We start from the raw sequence: 16,614 nt of genomic DNA on the forward strand, positions 1-16,614 counted from the left end.
GTTTCTTACTTGGGTGGCGGTGACCCCAAAAATCGAGCCCTTGCCTACCTACTCCCAGGGTTTGCATTAGCAGGAGGTTGGAAGTGGAGGTGGAATCAAGTCAAACCCAGGTGCTCCAATAGGGGTAACCGGAATCCCACACATTCACCAGGTCTCAGGACTTAGGTGTTTAAAAGCTCCTCAGTTTTTCTTCTTTTTTTTAAATCTCAAACTCTCCTCTTCGCTTCTCTTTTTCATTCTTTGAAGTGTGTGTATATACACATGTATACAAATTCCCTTACCTCCTCGACTTTATTTTATTCCATCTTGTATGTTTGAATCGGGCTCTGTTGCCTTTAGTAACTCTCTAAGTTAGGGTGGGCACATGCCTAGCTGTTGAGATGTTCTTACCTGTTGGGATGTTCATCCCTAGCTTGGGATGTTCTTACCACACTTGGGGAGCGAACCAGAGAAGGAAAGAGCTCTGTGTGTTTTAGTCTATGTTTCTGACCCTTGTATTTCAACTACAAAAAGAAGCGATTTCTGGCAAATCTTTTAAGATGTAACTAGGCAATTCGCTATCAATTCTCTTCTTGCTATCATCAAGCTTCGTTAAAATGAGCAAATAACAAGAAAACTAGAAGAAAACGTTTTGTGGGGGAAAAAGATTGTTCTAATAATTTTAAAGAATTTTTACATCAACTGAAATTTATTTAGAGTTTGATTAGTTTGACATATTTTGATTAAAAAATTATATTCAAGAGTATTCAACTAAAAAATTTCCATGGTAACAAAAGTGTTGAATATGATATTTACAGTACGGTGTTGAAGGAGAAAAAAATTATGGGGCTAGTGTTAAGGTGAAGTGGATTAGACCACCTGTTGAACGTCAGCATCTCATGTGGGAGTGCCAGTTCAATTTCCATCTGCTTCGCCTTTGATCCAGTTCCGTGCTAATGAGCTCAGGAAACAGTGGGGAATAGCAAAAGTGCTTGGTCCCTGCCTCCCATGTGGGAGGCCTGGGTGGAGTTCCAGGCTCCTGAGTTTCATCCAGCTTAGCCCTGGCTATTGCAGGTATTTGGGAAGTGAAGCAGCATAGGGAAGGGCTCTCTCTCTTTTCCCCCATCCTTCTCTTCCTCTCTTTCTGTCACTGTGTTTTTCAAATAAATAAGTACAAATATTACATGTTAAACAAAAATATTCGTCCTGGCCTGATGGCTCAATGGCTAAATCCTCAGCTTGCAAGTGCTGGGATCCCAGACAGGTGCCAGTTCGTGTCCCACCTGCTCCACTTCCCATCCATCTCCCTGCTTGTGGCCTGGGAAAGCAGTTGAGGATGGCCCAAGGCCTTGGGACCCTGCACCCGTGTGGGAGACCTGGAATAAGCTCCTGGCTCCTGGCTCCTGGCTCCTGGCTCCTGGCTTCGTATCAGTTCAGCTCTGGCCATTGGATGGAAGATCTTTCTGTTTGTCTCTCCTCCCCTTAAATCTGATCTGCATTTCAATAAAAATAAATCTTAAAAAAAAAAAAAAGGAAAAAAAAAAGACTTAATGAGAAGGAACCAGTAGATTTAAAGAGATTTCAAGGGAAAAAGGAATTGGGAAAATGTTGGCCAAATAACATCAAATTTCAATTTTATAGGAGAAATAAGTTCAAGAGATCTGTTTTACATCATGGTAGTCATATTTGATAACACTGTATTGCATTGCTGAGAATTGCTGATGGTAGTGTTCCCACCACAAAAATACAAGTATGTGACTTAACACATATTTGTGCCTGATACATAATCTTTTATTTGCTTTGGGAAAATTGGCATTTGATGACATTAATGTTGTAAAAGTAATACTTGTTGTGGTAGGTTTTTTTTAGTGCTTATATTTCTAAAATGCCGAGAAATAATGACTACAATAAAGTGATATCCGAGATTGGATTTAAAATAATCGCATTACTGTTGAACAAGTCATTGAAATATAGATGAAACAAAATCTGCCTTTGGCACTGTTTAAACTGCTTGATCGCTATTTGGGGCTTATTCTGCTGTTTTTCCTTTTTGCATATGTTTGAAGTTTTCTGTGATAGAATAATGACACAAGTAGAAGTATGAAGTTTTATCAACTTTCCACTCCTCATGCTCCTAATTTTTGACATTGGCGATGTCCTTGACTGTGAGGTGGAGACATGGAGCTCTTGAAAATATTTCATTGCTCTGTTTCAACGCAGGATGGCACTCTTTGAATAAGTAATTAGCCAAAGTGTACTTCTCGCAGAGTTACTCCGCAGTCCAGTGCCTGCTTAGGGCAATGTGTTTTAGCTGGGGGGGAAAATACTTTTTAGGTAGTATGTACAGATGGTTACTGCTCAACCTAATTTTCCTGTGCTGGCTGCATCCATCTATCTATCTCTTTGAAAAACTCAGGAAGGTTTTAAAGTTTATGACTATTTAAAAAGTGATATGGTACAAAGCTTGTTTTATGCCACTTCTAAAAAAAGTGACATTATGACGTTTAGCACTTTGTGTATCTTACACACACAGATTATCTTTATTTAAATGCCGACCATCGGACCTGTTTCTCCGATTTAATGGCATTTAGTCCAATACCCTGGATATACCCAATAGATGAAAACTATTGACTGTGGACAGATGCTCCATTTCAGCCCTCAGGGAAACATTGAAATAACATCACCCCATTCTTCCCTTTTGCTAACTCTTCACCAATTCAACAGAATTACACCTACTACCTCTGGTAAGAAGATGAAAATCAAATGGGCAACAATGTTAACAGAAACTTGAAATTTAAGATTTGGCATTCAGAAAGGTCCTCCTCCCTACTCCATTCTCTCAGGTCCAATTCCCTGTTTTGGTTGTGCTCACCGGAAATTGACTTGGAGATCTCTGAGGACTGGACTTTCAAGGTGTCAAGTCTCCCCTCCCCCCCCCCCCCCTTAGAAACTCTTCAGCTCCGTGGTAGAGACAGACAAATGATGCAGCAGATTACACCGCTGGAAGGCGACATTCGTCCTGAGCTATTTTCACATTTTTCCCTGTTTCCGATTTGTGTGCCAGACTTTGTTTGCTTGGTTAGGACATGGAAAACATATTGGGTAGATTCACAGTTTAACACCAGTGGCTTTCTCCCAGCAAATGAAAGTGAAAGTGCTACATTGTAATAGTATTTTATCCTTAAAGACCGGACTGGCAGCTGCTGTGTGAAGTGTGGGGTGGTGGGAGCGGGGTGGGGAGGTGGGATTGGGAAACTTGAAGAACCAGTTTTGAGGTTTTGTTTGTTTATGTTGAGATCCCAGTAGGGTTCCTTTTTTTTTTTTTTTTCTTTTTAGTGGGGAGGAGGGCTGACTGCTGACTTATTTTCATTTGGGCAGTCTTTTAAGTTTCATTCAATGTCCTGAGGTTAAAAAAAAAAAAATACACTTCACTTGCAGCTTTCCCCGGTTGCGCTTTAAAACACCATCCAGTCTCACCCTCATCTGGAAATAATGCAAGCTTGTCTCTTCCTCCGCTCCCTCCCCGCCCCCCCCCCCTTTTTTAAAGCCCCACATAACCCGAAGTCAATAATCAGATGGAAACAGTGCTGGTCTTAGTTTACTTTTCCTTTTGGTAGTAACCTCACTTGTTGAAATATATATAAAACACACAGGCGGTTTGTACACACGTAGCTACCGAATCTTGAAATCTGCCTGCTCAATTCATCTATAAAGTTTGCTGTAAGTTTTCTCGGCGGAACTGTTTATGTGTAGCTTTTAATACTTTTACTGTGTAGACTTAAAAAAAAACACAGAAAATGACACAGGAGAGCTTAACAGTGACATTAGTTCATCTGAAGTCATTCATCCTCCTCTACCTCCTCCCTTCCATTTTCCAAGAAACTACTCATAACAAACCAGCCTGGAGTTTCTGAAAGGGGTTAGCAAAGGAGGAGGAAAGGAGGCGGAGTAAGGTTAAGGGAGAGAGGTTAGAGGGGCCAGAATCTCTCTCATTCACAGGGTGGAAAAGTTGACATTGTCTAAGCCCTTCTGAATGGCTGGTAGTTGGTTACCCTGATTGTACCTCTACCTCCCCTCCCCCTCCACGTGACGACCCAGGACACATGCGCACCCGACGCAGCCAAGGCACATCTGCAGACTGACGTCAGTGTGCTCTGCCTCCGAGGAAAAGCTGCCAAAATTTTCTCCTGCTGCAATTCAAGTTGGCTGGGGGCCGGTAGTGAGATCTAGGGCTACTTCAACAAAACTTTGCTGCCCTTCCTGCTGCTCTGGTCTGCTTTTCTCCTGATACCTTTTGATGCTCTGCACATGTTATTTGCATAGCAAAGGCACTAAGCTGTCCAGGAAGAGAGGGCACCACTTCCACCCCCAATAAGTCTTTTTTCCCTTTCTTTCTTTACTTTTTTTTTAAGTGGTTGGAGTGGGGGGTGGAGAGAGGAGATTTGCAAAGGCAGCATCTCAGGGTGATAGCCTGCATGTATTGAAGGTGTCTTTTTTTTTTTCCTGCCAAATTATAAAGTCTGTTTTCTAAAGCCTGGGTTAGCCAGACTATAGTGTTTTATTCTGGCTGAAGAATAACTGCAGAATAACTGGTGTGGCTTTTTGCAAAAGGGGGGGGCAAAAATTTTTTTTAAAAAGAGAGAGAGAGGAGAGGGAGTACGTGAGTCGTCCAGTGCAATCTATTGTTTGAAACTTACTTTTTAATCAGAATTTGAAGATGAAAACGGTAAGGAAGACTTCACAATATTCAATGAAACCTTTTTTTTAAAAAAAAAACTTATGCTTTGCTTGTCTTCGGAATAATGCTTAGAAACCTCTCTCTCTCTCTCCTCTTTCTCTCTCCCCCTGTGTGTATGTGTGTGTGTGTATGTGTGTGTTTTATGGCAATGAGTGAACCTGACTGAACTCATTTTACAGATAGGAATCTTTTTAACTCCAGACTAGTCCGGGGTTGTAGAATTCTGGGACTTGCAAGTATTTTATGATGCAAAACAAAAAAAAAATGATTATTTTATGGATATACATGTTTTATGAAGTAGACTTGATTCTGGTTAATGTGGTATTTTAACTGATCACCCAATAGTAATTAGGAAAATAACGATGGTGTGTGTTGTGTTTTAAATTGATTTTCCAGTTTTCTTCAAGAAAAACCTTCTGCATTTTACAGTTTCATGTCAGTGTCTTAAGTATTTAGACAAGTGCATATTTTATACGTGGGCTCAGAGGACAGCATGAATGTGCTAGCTGTAGCCCTGATGCTCTAGGATCTGTTAAGCTCTTAATAGGCTAATCAAAGAGATGGAAACGTGTGTTTTTGATTTACTTTTGGCCACTTGGGACGTGCTAGACTCATAGCCCTCCGGAGCCTTGTTTATCGCGGTATGTCTGTATATATGGTGTGTGGGACCAAAGTTCAGAGATGCGGGAGGGGGGAGCCGGAGTGCTGGAGGGAGTACTGGAAAACCTTTTCCTGATAATGTGTGCTTCAATTCCTGTCTTTGCTAATTTCTGTCCTTGTTGTACTAGAGGCAAAGAGTAAGTGACTGAGAAAGCACATTGAGAGAGAACAAGAGAGTGAGTTTTCTTACTCTTGTTTTTATTTGAGCTGCCGGTGCAACGCGTTTGGGCCAAATGCCAACTGTCTGGGTCACACGCGTTTTATCCAAATAGATTTAGCGCTGCTGTCTGGAAATGGGCTGCTGGATGTTAACGTTAGGATCACAACTCAACCCGGGCAGCTCCGACTGTTACCCTCTGTCTGGGTGAAGTGGATGACGGTGGGGGGAGAAGGGGGGAAGACTAGCGAGTGGGGGGGGGGAACTGAATCATGATTTGGAACTTTGGAAAAAGACACTGGAGATTGTGCTTTTCAGTATGTTTTAAGAGCAAGCTTTTTGAACTAATTTTCTTTTTAGAATGTTGGAGTGACAGTTCTTAAAGTTTTTGTCAGAGAAATTAAGGTAACCAAACTGGTATAGTTAAGGGAAATTAAGAGAAAATCCATTTTGGAGAATACGGTTTTCCTCTGTTTCACCAAAGTATGACTGGTTAATGTGAAGTTAGTGCTTAAGTGTGATCATTGGTGCTTTGGAGCTAAAGACATGATTTCAAATAAATTTATTCATTTGCTGGAGTTGGCAACAGATGAAATCTATATCATGTTATTTGTGCTTTGTGAACCCCAAGAAGAAAACCTACAACCTTCAGACCTAAAATATTAGAATACTTTCATGTTTGGTCCAATACCTGTAAGATTAATTACTCCTCTTGTCTACTGTTACCACTTCCTCTTCATTTCCTTGGCAACCACCAGCAGCTACTCGTGGTTTAGGATGTGTCTGTCTGCCAAATCTTACCCTGTTTGTGACTTTAGCGAGACTGAAGAGAATTAACATATTAATATAGCTGAAGGCATATTTGGAATATTTTTAGGGGAGAGGAAGAGAGGAAGTGCATAGTTCTAAGTTCACCAAAAGACTTGATTAGCATCATATCCACCTACTTCAAGTGGAAAAAGATGTTACTTCTGTTTTTCAGAAAAGAAGTTTCAATACAGATAACATAAATTAACTTTGTTTTCTATGAAAAAACAAGGTTGGACTTATATTGATTTAGGGCTTGATTTTTGTAAATCACATTTTGTATTTTTGTTTTTGACTCTCTGCTTCTACTGACAGCCAAGTTTTGAATAATTTGTACTTAATTGTGTGTTGCTTTGTAAATCAGCCTCAGAAAGTTTATAAATGATCTGGAAACCTTGGTATTTGGAAATCTAGCTGTGTTCTTAGCAATTAATTGCTGACAGTAAATATTTATTGTTTGGAATAAATGGGAACTGAAATGAAAAGTTAATTTTCACATGTAAAAGTTGAATATCCAGAGGAAGGATGGAATTGTTGCTTCTTGCTTGGAGACCAAATCAGCCTGAAAATAAATAAGCAGAGTTAAGATGAATTAAAGAAGTGGAGAAGGATGTTATTCTTGTTCTTTAGCTCCATAATAATAGCTCATGAGAGGAAATTATTGCCTTGGCCACACTCAGGTCACTTGAGTGGGAAGTAAAGATGATAGAGGGAAAAGACCTTTGGCCAGGGCAGATTACTGGGGGAATTGTTGTAGTGCAAGTTGTCTGGTTTTCCTTCTGTTTTGTTGTAGCTAGTGTTGTTTTGATTCATGGAAGTATGTAAATGATACTCTAACTTTTCTGGCTGGTGCATTTATATTAAGAAGAAACATTTATATTAGGAGAAAAAAATCAAAGTAAAATCAATTTTTTAAATTCTACTTTTTTTATTTTATTTTTATTACAAAGTCAGATATACAGAGAGGAGGAGAGACAGAGAGGAAGATCTTCCGTCCGATGATTCACTCCCCAAGTGAGCCGCAACGGGCTGATGCGCGCCAATCCGATGCTGGGAACCAGGAACTTCTTCCGGGTCTCCCACGCGGGTACAGGGTCCCAATGCATTGGGCCATCCTCGACTGCTTTCCCAGGCCACAAGCGGGGAGCTGGATGGGAAGTGGAGCTGCCGGGATTAGAGCCTGCGCCCATATGGGATCCCGGGGCGTTCAAGGCGAGGACTTTAGCCGCTAGGCCACGCCGCCGGGCCCCCAATTGTATTTTTAAATTTTAAATAGTCACAAGTGCAATTGTTTCCTTATTAAGATACTTCACAAAGTTCATGGAAAATGGAATTAAGAGATACATTTAATTTGGTATCAAAAAATCCATGCAGTTTTTCATATTAAGGATTTTTGTGAGCTTTTTGAAGGCCCCCTGGACCATTTACTTAGAAGACAATATGGCATAACTGTTTGACTCATATGCCACTTGATCAACATTGACCAAGTATTCTGTATTTCTTATGGAAGGGGCAATGTGAAACCTTTTCAAGAAAGACCTTTGAAGTACTTTCGATAGCGAAGGGAGGATGGCTAACAATTAGTCCTTAATGTGATGCGTGCCGGACTCTACAATCATGTCTGATCCAATGTAATCACTCAACAAGTTTTTGTAAAGATTTACCTTTATCTTGATTTTGTAGATGAACAGATCCAGAGAGGTGTGGTAACTTGGGGTTAAGCCAGTTCTCAAAGCCTTTGTACTTTCCACAACATAGTAATGCTTCTGCTATGTAACTTAAAGGCATTGTTGCATTGTACGTAATGATTTCTGGTATTTTAATGTCAGTCTGAACTTTAGAAACTGTATCTGGAAAAATCTAAGTCTGTTACAGATTTGTTTATGGGAACCAGATTAACCTCCTCAGCAGGTATCAGAAAGTAAGTTAGCTCATTCACTTTTCATCATGTTGGGGACTAAGAGTGGTCAGATATGTTTGTTGTGTTGCTTTTAGTTGAGTTCTAGGTAACTCATTTATTTCGTGTTAAGTTCCTTACTAAGCATCAGAGGTTATTGTGGAGTGAGAAAGAGTGGGGAAAAACACCCACCACCAAATTAATTGAATGGCAGATGCTAGATACTGTATATAGCTAGTAGTAGACTCAAGACTGTAACTTTGATTTGTTTCAGTTCTTACTTTGTCTACCATGCATCAAAGCCCTTTGGGTGTATGTGTGTGTGCTTCAAATCCTTAAATCATTAGTCTACTTCTGGCTGTAATAGTAACTTACTACTTCTTTTTCCCTCAATGTTGCTGGTTTAGTTAACTTGGATATTTCCAGAATGATATTAGTTAAGGGTAAGAGGGAAGGTTACAGCACTCTGTAGGGCAGGACATTTATCAAATTCAACCAACTAATTTTTTTTTTTCAGTTTACCATTAGTTTCAAAGTGTGAGAAAATAGGATGAAAATAAGGAATGGTTCAGTACAAAAATTAACTCAGATGTGTTATTAATATATTCATCTTTAAAGGAAGATTAAAATTTAAAGTATTTGGGGGACTCATTTAATGGCAGACATGTTTATCCAAACAATTTAGTGATTTGAAAATGATTAAAATAATGAGAATGAGTATTATCTAAATAAGCAACAATGATACTCTAATGTCTCATGGAAGGGTTTAGAGTATGGAAACTGTATATAAGTAGGTTAGAAATAGAGATAACTAGATTAATGTTATTACACATTAATCTCTTTATGAATTTTTCCCTGAGAAAGGATAGTGTCTGTTGTGTTGCCCAAATAATTGTAAAGCTAATTTAAAAAAAGATTTATTTACTTTAATTAGGAAGTCAGATTTTACAGAGAAAAAGAGAAAGAGACAGAGAGAAAGATTTTCTTTCTGCTGGTTCACTCCCTAAGTGGCCCCAGTGGCCAGAGCTGAGCTGATCTGACCAGGCGTCAGGAACTTCTTCTGAGTCTCCCATACAGGTGCAGGGTCCCAAGGCTTTGGGACGTCTCTGGCTGCTCTCCCAGGCCACAAGCAGGGAGCTGGATGGGAAGTGGAACTGCTGGGATATGAACTGGCACCTATGTGGGATCCTGGTGCTTGCAAGGAAGGACTTTAGCCACTAGGCTACTGTGCCAGGCCCTGTAAAGATTAGGTGAAATGTTACGTGTAACGTTGTTAAAAGCTGCTTACATGAAATACCAATGCTGTTTATGAGCATGTTGATGTTGATTATATGCATCTGATATTAAATATTTTAAGTTGCAGCGCCTTCAACTGGAAGTATGATATAATTCCTGGAATTTATTTTGTTTTTACATAATACATTTTTTTAAACTGACAGAAAAAGAGTAGGTTACCGACAGATGTTTTCCAACTGTGTATTTACTCCTGAAATCACCACAATAGCTGGGATCAGGCCAGGCTGAAACCAGGAGCCAGGAATTCCATCAGGATCCCCCGTGTGATTTGCAGGGACCTAAATACTTGAGCCGTTGATTGCAGCTTCCTTGGTGCATTAGCAGAGGGGTGGATCAGAAACAGAGTAGCTGGGGGCCCGGCAGCGTGGCATAGTGGCTAAAGTCCTCGCCTTGAACGCCCTGGGATCCCATATGGGTGCCGGTTCTAATCCCGGCAGCTCCACTTCCCATCCAGCTCCCTGCTTGTGGCCTGGGAAAGCAGTTGAGGACGGCCCAGTGCTTTGGGTTCCTGGTTCCTGGCTTCGGATTGGCGCGCACTGGCCCGTTGTGGCTTACTTGGGGAGTGAATCATTGGACGGAAGATCTTCCTCTCTGTCTCTCCTCCTCTCTGTATATCTGACTTTGTAATAAAATAAATAAATCTTAAAAAAAAAAGAAAAACAGAGTAGCTGGGACTCAGATGGTAATCTGATATGGGATGCATGTTTTCTAAGAAGCAGCTTAACTTGCTGTACCACAATGTTTGCCCACAAATAAATAAAATTTTGGCTTTAGAGCCAGAAATGTTGTATGTGAATCTGGGTTTCATTGTTTTCTAGCTATCTAACATCCTTAAGAATTGGCTTGTTAACTGAAACTAGTGGCAATATTATCATAATATTAACTAATTATCTCAGTTTATGTGAGTTAGGAGTTCAATCATGGCATAGCGAAGTCCTCTTGCTTTAGGATTTCTCCTAAGCTTGCAGTGTGTTGATAGGGTTTGGGTCTTCATAGGAGCCTCCACTAGGAAAAGAGAATGCTCTGACTCACGTGTTGACGGGCAGGATCCAGGTTCTTTTTTTTTTTTTTTAAGATTTATTTATTTTATTACAAAGTCAGATATACAGAGAGGAGGAGAGACAGAGAGGAAGATCTTCCGTCCGATGATTCACTCCCCAAGTGAGCCGCTACGGGCCAGTGCGCACCGATCCGAAGCCGGGAACCGGGAACCTCTTCCGGGTCTCCCATGCGGGTGCAGTGTCCCAATGCATTGGGCCGTCCTTGACTGCTTTCCCAGGCCAGAAGCAGGGAGCTGGATGGGAAGTGGAGCTGCCGGGATTAGAACCGGCGCCCATATGGGATCCCGGGGCTTTCAAGGCGAAGACTTTAGCCGCTAGGCCACGCTGGGCCCATGATCCAGGTTCTTGAATGCGTTTGGATGGGGACCATGTTGCCTGCTGGTGGTATTTGGAGTTCCTTCTCTGTGCCTTGCCATGTAGAGCTCTTGATCTGCGAGAGCTTGTTCCTTCTAAACCAATGAAAGAGCCTGCTAGCAAGATGGAAATCATAACATTTTATAATCTAATCACAAAAATGGCATCCCTTGAACATTGAAGTATATTTTCTTTTTCTTTTTTTTAAAGATTTATTTTATTTTTATTACAAAGTCAGATATACTGAGAGGAGGAGAGATAGAGAGGAAGTGGAGCTGCCGGGATCAGAACCAGCGGCAATATGGGATCAAGACGAGGACCTTAGCCACCAGGCCACCCTGCCAAGCCCGAAGTATATTTTCTTGATTAGAATTAAATAATTCAGTTTCTTAAAATTTGATTTATTAGTCCATGATAAAGTTCCATAGGCTCTGGGATTTCCTGTACCCCTTGCTCAAATCCACACCACACCCTCCCCTCCTCCCCGATTTCCCTCATAATATTATAGTCCTTCACAATTAGTCATAAGTCCATCGTTCAGCTATCTAAGTGTATCCTGACATTGTAGACATGGACAACGGCAGAGTCCAGCAGCCTATTATCAATATATATTTAACAGTTTCATTGGGAAACTTGATTTGGAATTAGAGATGCACACTGCAATGTATCTTCACATCTGTAAGTGATAGTCTCTACTACACAGTTATTGTAAATCCCATTAAATGAAAAGTCATAAAACAAAATCAACAACAGAGAGAAAGATAGAAAATTTACAACAATGAAGTTAAATGAAATGCTACCAAATGATTAATGTGTGGCTGAAAAAGATGGAAAAGAAAAATCAAAGACCTTTCTGAAGCAAACTGTTGTGTGACCTTTGAGTCACTGAGATATTAATAAGAAAAGCAAAAAACCTGGTTCAGGTTTTGTTCTCACTTGACATGAGAAGAGTAAGGAGTTAATAATAGCTTTTTAGGATGAAGAGTTCTTACTAGAGAAAAATGAATAACTTTCTCTTCTCACCGAATGCAGATCAAGCAGTGAAAAGCATGGGAAACTTACGGGCTTTGGTAGAGCTGAAGAACCCTATAAGGGTGAGGGTATCAATTCCTTGAGGGGTTGTGAATTCTGTTTTTGGAAAGTCTTTTAAACACTATAAAATTTCCTTTCCTAGCTCTGTTAATAGGAAGTAGTACCAGTTTACATCCACTAACAATTTTGCTACTCCTAAGGCCCTTTCCAGTCTGATGATTTCAGTAACCCATTGGTATATAGAGTACTGAGGTCTTTGTAGAAGGAGCTGACATTTTTCAATACAAATAGTCATCATGATGCTTAGCCTTCAAATAATTTAGTGAAATCATTGAAGAATAGATGTGAAATACAGTTTTCAAAAAGAATTAAATGATTCAGTGGGAGTGATTAGATAATGGATGTTAGGAGGTAGAATCTTGGAGACACTCAGGGTGCTTAGCTGTAGGGCAGTAATACCTGCTTTACAAGACTGTAGTGAAGATTGGAAGGAATCAAATGTATTCCAAGTTTTTTAGTTTTGTTCTGACCTTAAACTGCCTTACCAGATAGTACATGTTGACCTTCTATACTGGAGCCTACTTTGTTATCACTGTTATTCCTAATAACACTGTTTTTCTCTTTCACTTGATATCTAGATTTTGTAGAATGCATACTGCATGTGTAACGATTTCCTCCAGCAGTCTGACTTGTGAATGCTATTCATCTTCTAGGACCCGTTTCAAAATGCTCCTTTGCTAGAATTCTTACCAGATTCATATTTTCTGGCCCAGAAATCATGTTTCTTCTCTGACATCTTGGAAATAATGTTTCATGACTTCACTGTGGCATTATCAGTCTGTCTTGATTTTTTTTCTTGTTTATTTAGATCATGAGCTCCCTGAGGACAAGGATTATGTTTTAATCTTTTCTGTCTCCCTTAATCCTTTCTGTATTCTGAATTGTTACATCGCCTTTTAAACATGGTAAGATAACACAGTATTTGTTGATTAATGGATTAGTTTTTCAAGGCTCGGAAGTTTCATAATATGTGGAGGGAGATATGAGGAATGGTGTGTACTTGTGGTTGTTTTAAATGTAATAACCAGTATTTCTAGTACCATAAGAATAAAGTATTCCACATAAATTAATTTTTTAGTTAATTATAAGTATTCTTTTATTTGCTTAGGTTACTTATTTTAAACCACTGTTCTTTTATTTTTATCAATTATTCAATCAATAAATACATAGTAAGCACTTATTGGAGGATAATTGCAAATATCAGGGACTTGGGATGAAAATATTTCCAATGTCTTATTGTAAGTAATCTAATTTAAAGTCTTTATGTTTTTTTTTTTTTAAAGATTTATTTTATTTTTGAGGGAATTTCAACTGAACTTGAACTATGGTTATGCAGCGGGGTGGAGGAACCCACCATGGGGGGAGGGTGGGGGGGGGAGTATCCCAGATTCTATGTAATTAAAACACCACGTAATTAATGAATAAATTTAATAATAAAAAATATTTATTTTATTTTTATTATAAAGTCAGATATACTGAGAGGAGGAGAGATAGAGAGGAAGTGAAGCTGCCGGGACTAGAACCAGCGGCCATATGGGATCAAGGCGAGGACCTTAGCCACTAGGCCACACTGCCGAGAAAGAGAGAGAAAGAGAAAGAGAGACAAAGGAAGATCTTCTGTCTACTGTTTTACTCCCCAAACGGCCCCAATGCCCAGAGCTGAGCTGATCCGAAACTAGGAGCCAGGAACTTCTTCCAAGATCCCACATGGGTGCAGGGTCCCAAGGTTTTGGGCCATCCTCTGCTGCCTTCCCAGGCCACAAGCAGGGAGCTGGATGGGGAGTGGAGCAGCTGGGGTAGGAGCTGGCACCCGTATGGGATCCTGGCACATGCAAGGCGAGGATTTCAGCCACTAAGGCATCGTGCCGGGCCCAGACATCTCCAACTTTTTATCCTTATCTTAGACATAATACTGTGAATGTCAGGTATTGAGCTGTAACACAGTTATGTACACAGTAGAAACTATTAAACTGTGCAAGAACCCTTTGCCTATACCCACAAGTGTGTTACTTGAGGGTTTCTAAAACAATTTTTAGGGTTGGTTGTTTTAGTTATGATCTTGTTGTAACAAAGCTAGGTTTTAGCTCTTTAGTTATTTTGTTCTTTTAATGTGTTGTGTACTGAGAAATCAGGTGGCCAATATGCCAGTGTTATGTGTGAAATGTGAGTGCAAGACTCTGTGAATAAGATTGTCAGCTGAAAGTAAAGTATATGGGATAGGATGTGAAACTTCTTGTAGTGCCTTAAATGAGAGTTGAAAGTTTCTTTTCAGGTACATTCTAGAGAGCTGAAATTGCTTCATATAAATTATAGGTCATCTAAGACTTCCAAATAAAATCAAGGCTTTCTGTGAATAATGGTTCAACATTTTAGAAGTTGAATTTGTGATGCTGATTGTTCACAGACAGTAATTGCTAAGTTTCCTTTGTTAGAATAAAGTGATAGATGCCTTATAACGGAATACAGCAATTTCTGGGTATGAGTGAAGTGACAGAGTGTGTTTAAGAATGTTATCATCTTCCTCTTCCCCAGGGCATTAGCAGAAACCTGGATCAGAAGCAGGGTAGCCAGGGTTTGAACTGGCATTCCGGTGCAGGTGCTGCCAGTGACACTTATCCCACTGCTGCCCCACTGCCAGGATGCTTACCCACTCCTGCCTGGGTCCTCGCCACCTGTGCAGGAAGTCTAATGCCTGCTCCTGGCTTTGGCTTGGAGCAGAACTGACTGTTGCAGCCATTTGAGAAGTAAATCAGGGAATGAAAGATCTCTCTCTGTCTTTCACATTAATAAATACTCTTTAAAAATGTTCAAATGTACTTTCTGGTTTCTTTTTAGTGGGATTATTCCTGTCACATATAATTACCTTAGACTGTGAAGTCTACTTTTTCTTTCATCCAAAGGAGGTTAGCTGACGCTACTCATTCATTGTTATCTTCAACATTTAATGAAAAGAATTATGGTTCTTCTTCAGATTCTTTCTTTGATTGCTAAGTCACTGTGGCATTTCCCTGCTAACTATTTAGGTCTCTAATTCTGTGTTTAGTCTTGTGAAAGTTTATTTAGACTATAAAGAACAATGTTTTTTTTTTTTTTTAAATTGTATTAGAATATGTTGTAGTTATGTGCTTTGGCAAACATTGTGTGATATGTAGGTCTGTCCATTGAGAATATTTTTGATTAACTTAATTTTCCCCCTCCTAGGTTAAAAAATGGCCATATTTTAGTAACTAATCAGCCTAATGGTTTGTTTGTGAACATTTTACCAACACTATCTTTTTTTCACTTCGGATTGAGAAAATGAATCCAAATGCAGAAGAAAGTATGGGCTATTGGAAAAAAGTACCTGCTAAACAGTGGAACATCTAACAACAATTTTCAACAAGTTTTACAGAAATAAGACTGTTATGCTTCGATTTGGGTGCAGAATTGACTCTCTAGCACATAGGTAGCCCTCCAAAACATCATCTGGTTTTCTGAATTATGGAAATTTTGTGGAAGACGTTGACATGGATTCTGAGCCTGATCATGGCTTCATCAGAGTTTCATCATGAACACAGACTTTCATACAGTTCTCAAGGTAGGATTCCCACTTTTCAAAACTGACAAAATTGTTAACGATTAGATTTTTAAAATTTCTTACTATTTAGTTTGGGTAAGCAGTGTCTTTGGAATATGTAGTGATAGGAACAGAAGCCTGTTGTTAGCCCAGCGGTAGTTTCATTAATGTTAAGGAACAAGAAAGTCCCCAAATTTGCCCCACAAAGCCTTTTTAATATTTGGGGAAGGCGGGAGGAACTTTAAAGTTGATTGTGCTTTCTTGGAAAGTGATATACTCTAGGCATGTATTTTTCCTGAAGCCTTAATTTTAATAGACTTATACCTTGCTAGAGTTTATGGAAAAAGTCACATTCAAAGAAAAAATTCTAAGGGCATACTGTAGAAAAGGAAGAAACCAGATAAATTCTGACACTTTTTATTGAGATCTCTTATGAGAAAATAATTTTTCAAACTTAAGAATTCTAGTCTAAAGATTATAACTGGACTAAATGAGTAATGTAAAATAGTCAACTTTTCAAATTCTAGACCTTATAATTTTAATATGGAATTAACTTTACATTATAGAAATGGTCTTCAAAGTCAAGTCCTCATAGTGAATGCAATTTGTTTTTCCATGGTCTGCTCCAATTTTTATCGAATTATCGAAAGGCAAACCTTTGGTGTCCTTTACATGAAAACATAGTATAGATTGGATTTTTGGTGCTTCTAAGTCAGATTTCCCATTGTAGATTGATGTATGTATCTAAAAGTCCATGTTATAATATGTGGCTGTCAAAGTAGGTCATGAAAGTTATAGTATTTAGTAGGAAGCCCTTTATTTAAAAAAATTTGTAAAAAGCAAAAGAAAATGTCTTTCATTTTTATTTCCACTTGGTTATGGGTTCATGGGAGTTGATATGTGTGAGCGTACTCCATGTAAAGGCAGTAGGCAGTAGGAAAACATTTGCTTCCTCTCAGTGATAAACATAGTTGAAGGAAAGTATGCCTAAGAAGGTGGAAGGGTAATATTGGGTAT

The 16,614-nt window shown here is 39.3% G+C and overlaps 1 protein-coding gene across 7 annotated transcripts in view; it reads left to right on the plus strand.

Annotated features, from left to right (window-relative positions):
- The first annotated feature begins 4,120 nt into the window (after positions 1-4,120).
- ADAMTS6 (ADAM metallopeptidase with thrombospondin type 1 motif 6) overlaps positions 4,121-16,614 on the plus strand; it is a 272,555-nt gene continuing 260,061 nt past the window's right edge. For 6 of the 7 annotated variants that reach the window (XR_009247499.1, XR_009247497.1, XR_009247500.1 and 3 more), the window contains exon 1: positions 14,885-15,618. Coding sequence is in view for 4 of the 7 variants with exons in the window: in XM_058679969.1 (XP_058535952.1) it covers positions 15,522-15,618 (97 nt within the window). In the remaining 3 variants the exon portion in view is untranslated. Of the gene's footprint in view, positions 4,706-14,884; positions 15,619-16,614 lie in introns of those variants that run through there. The other variant, XM_058679970.1, reaches the window with a different exon arrangement.

Source organism: Ochotona princeps, chromosome 23 (genome assembly GCF_030435755.1).
Source record: "Ochotona princeps isolate mOchPri1 chromosome 23, mOchPri1.hap1, whole genome shotgun sequence".
NCBI lineage: Eukaryota > Metazoa > Chordata > Mammalia > Lagomorpha > Ochotonidae > Ochotona > Ochotona princeps.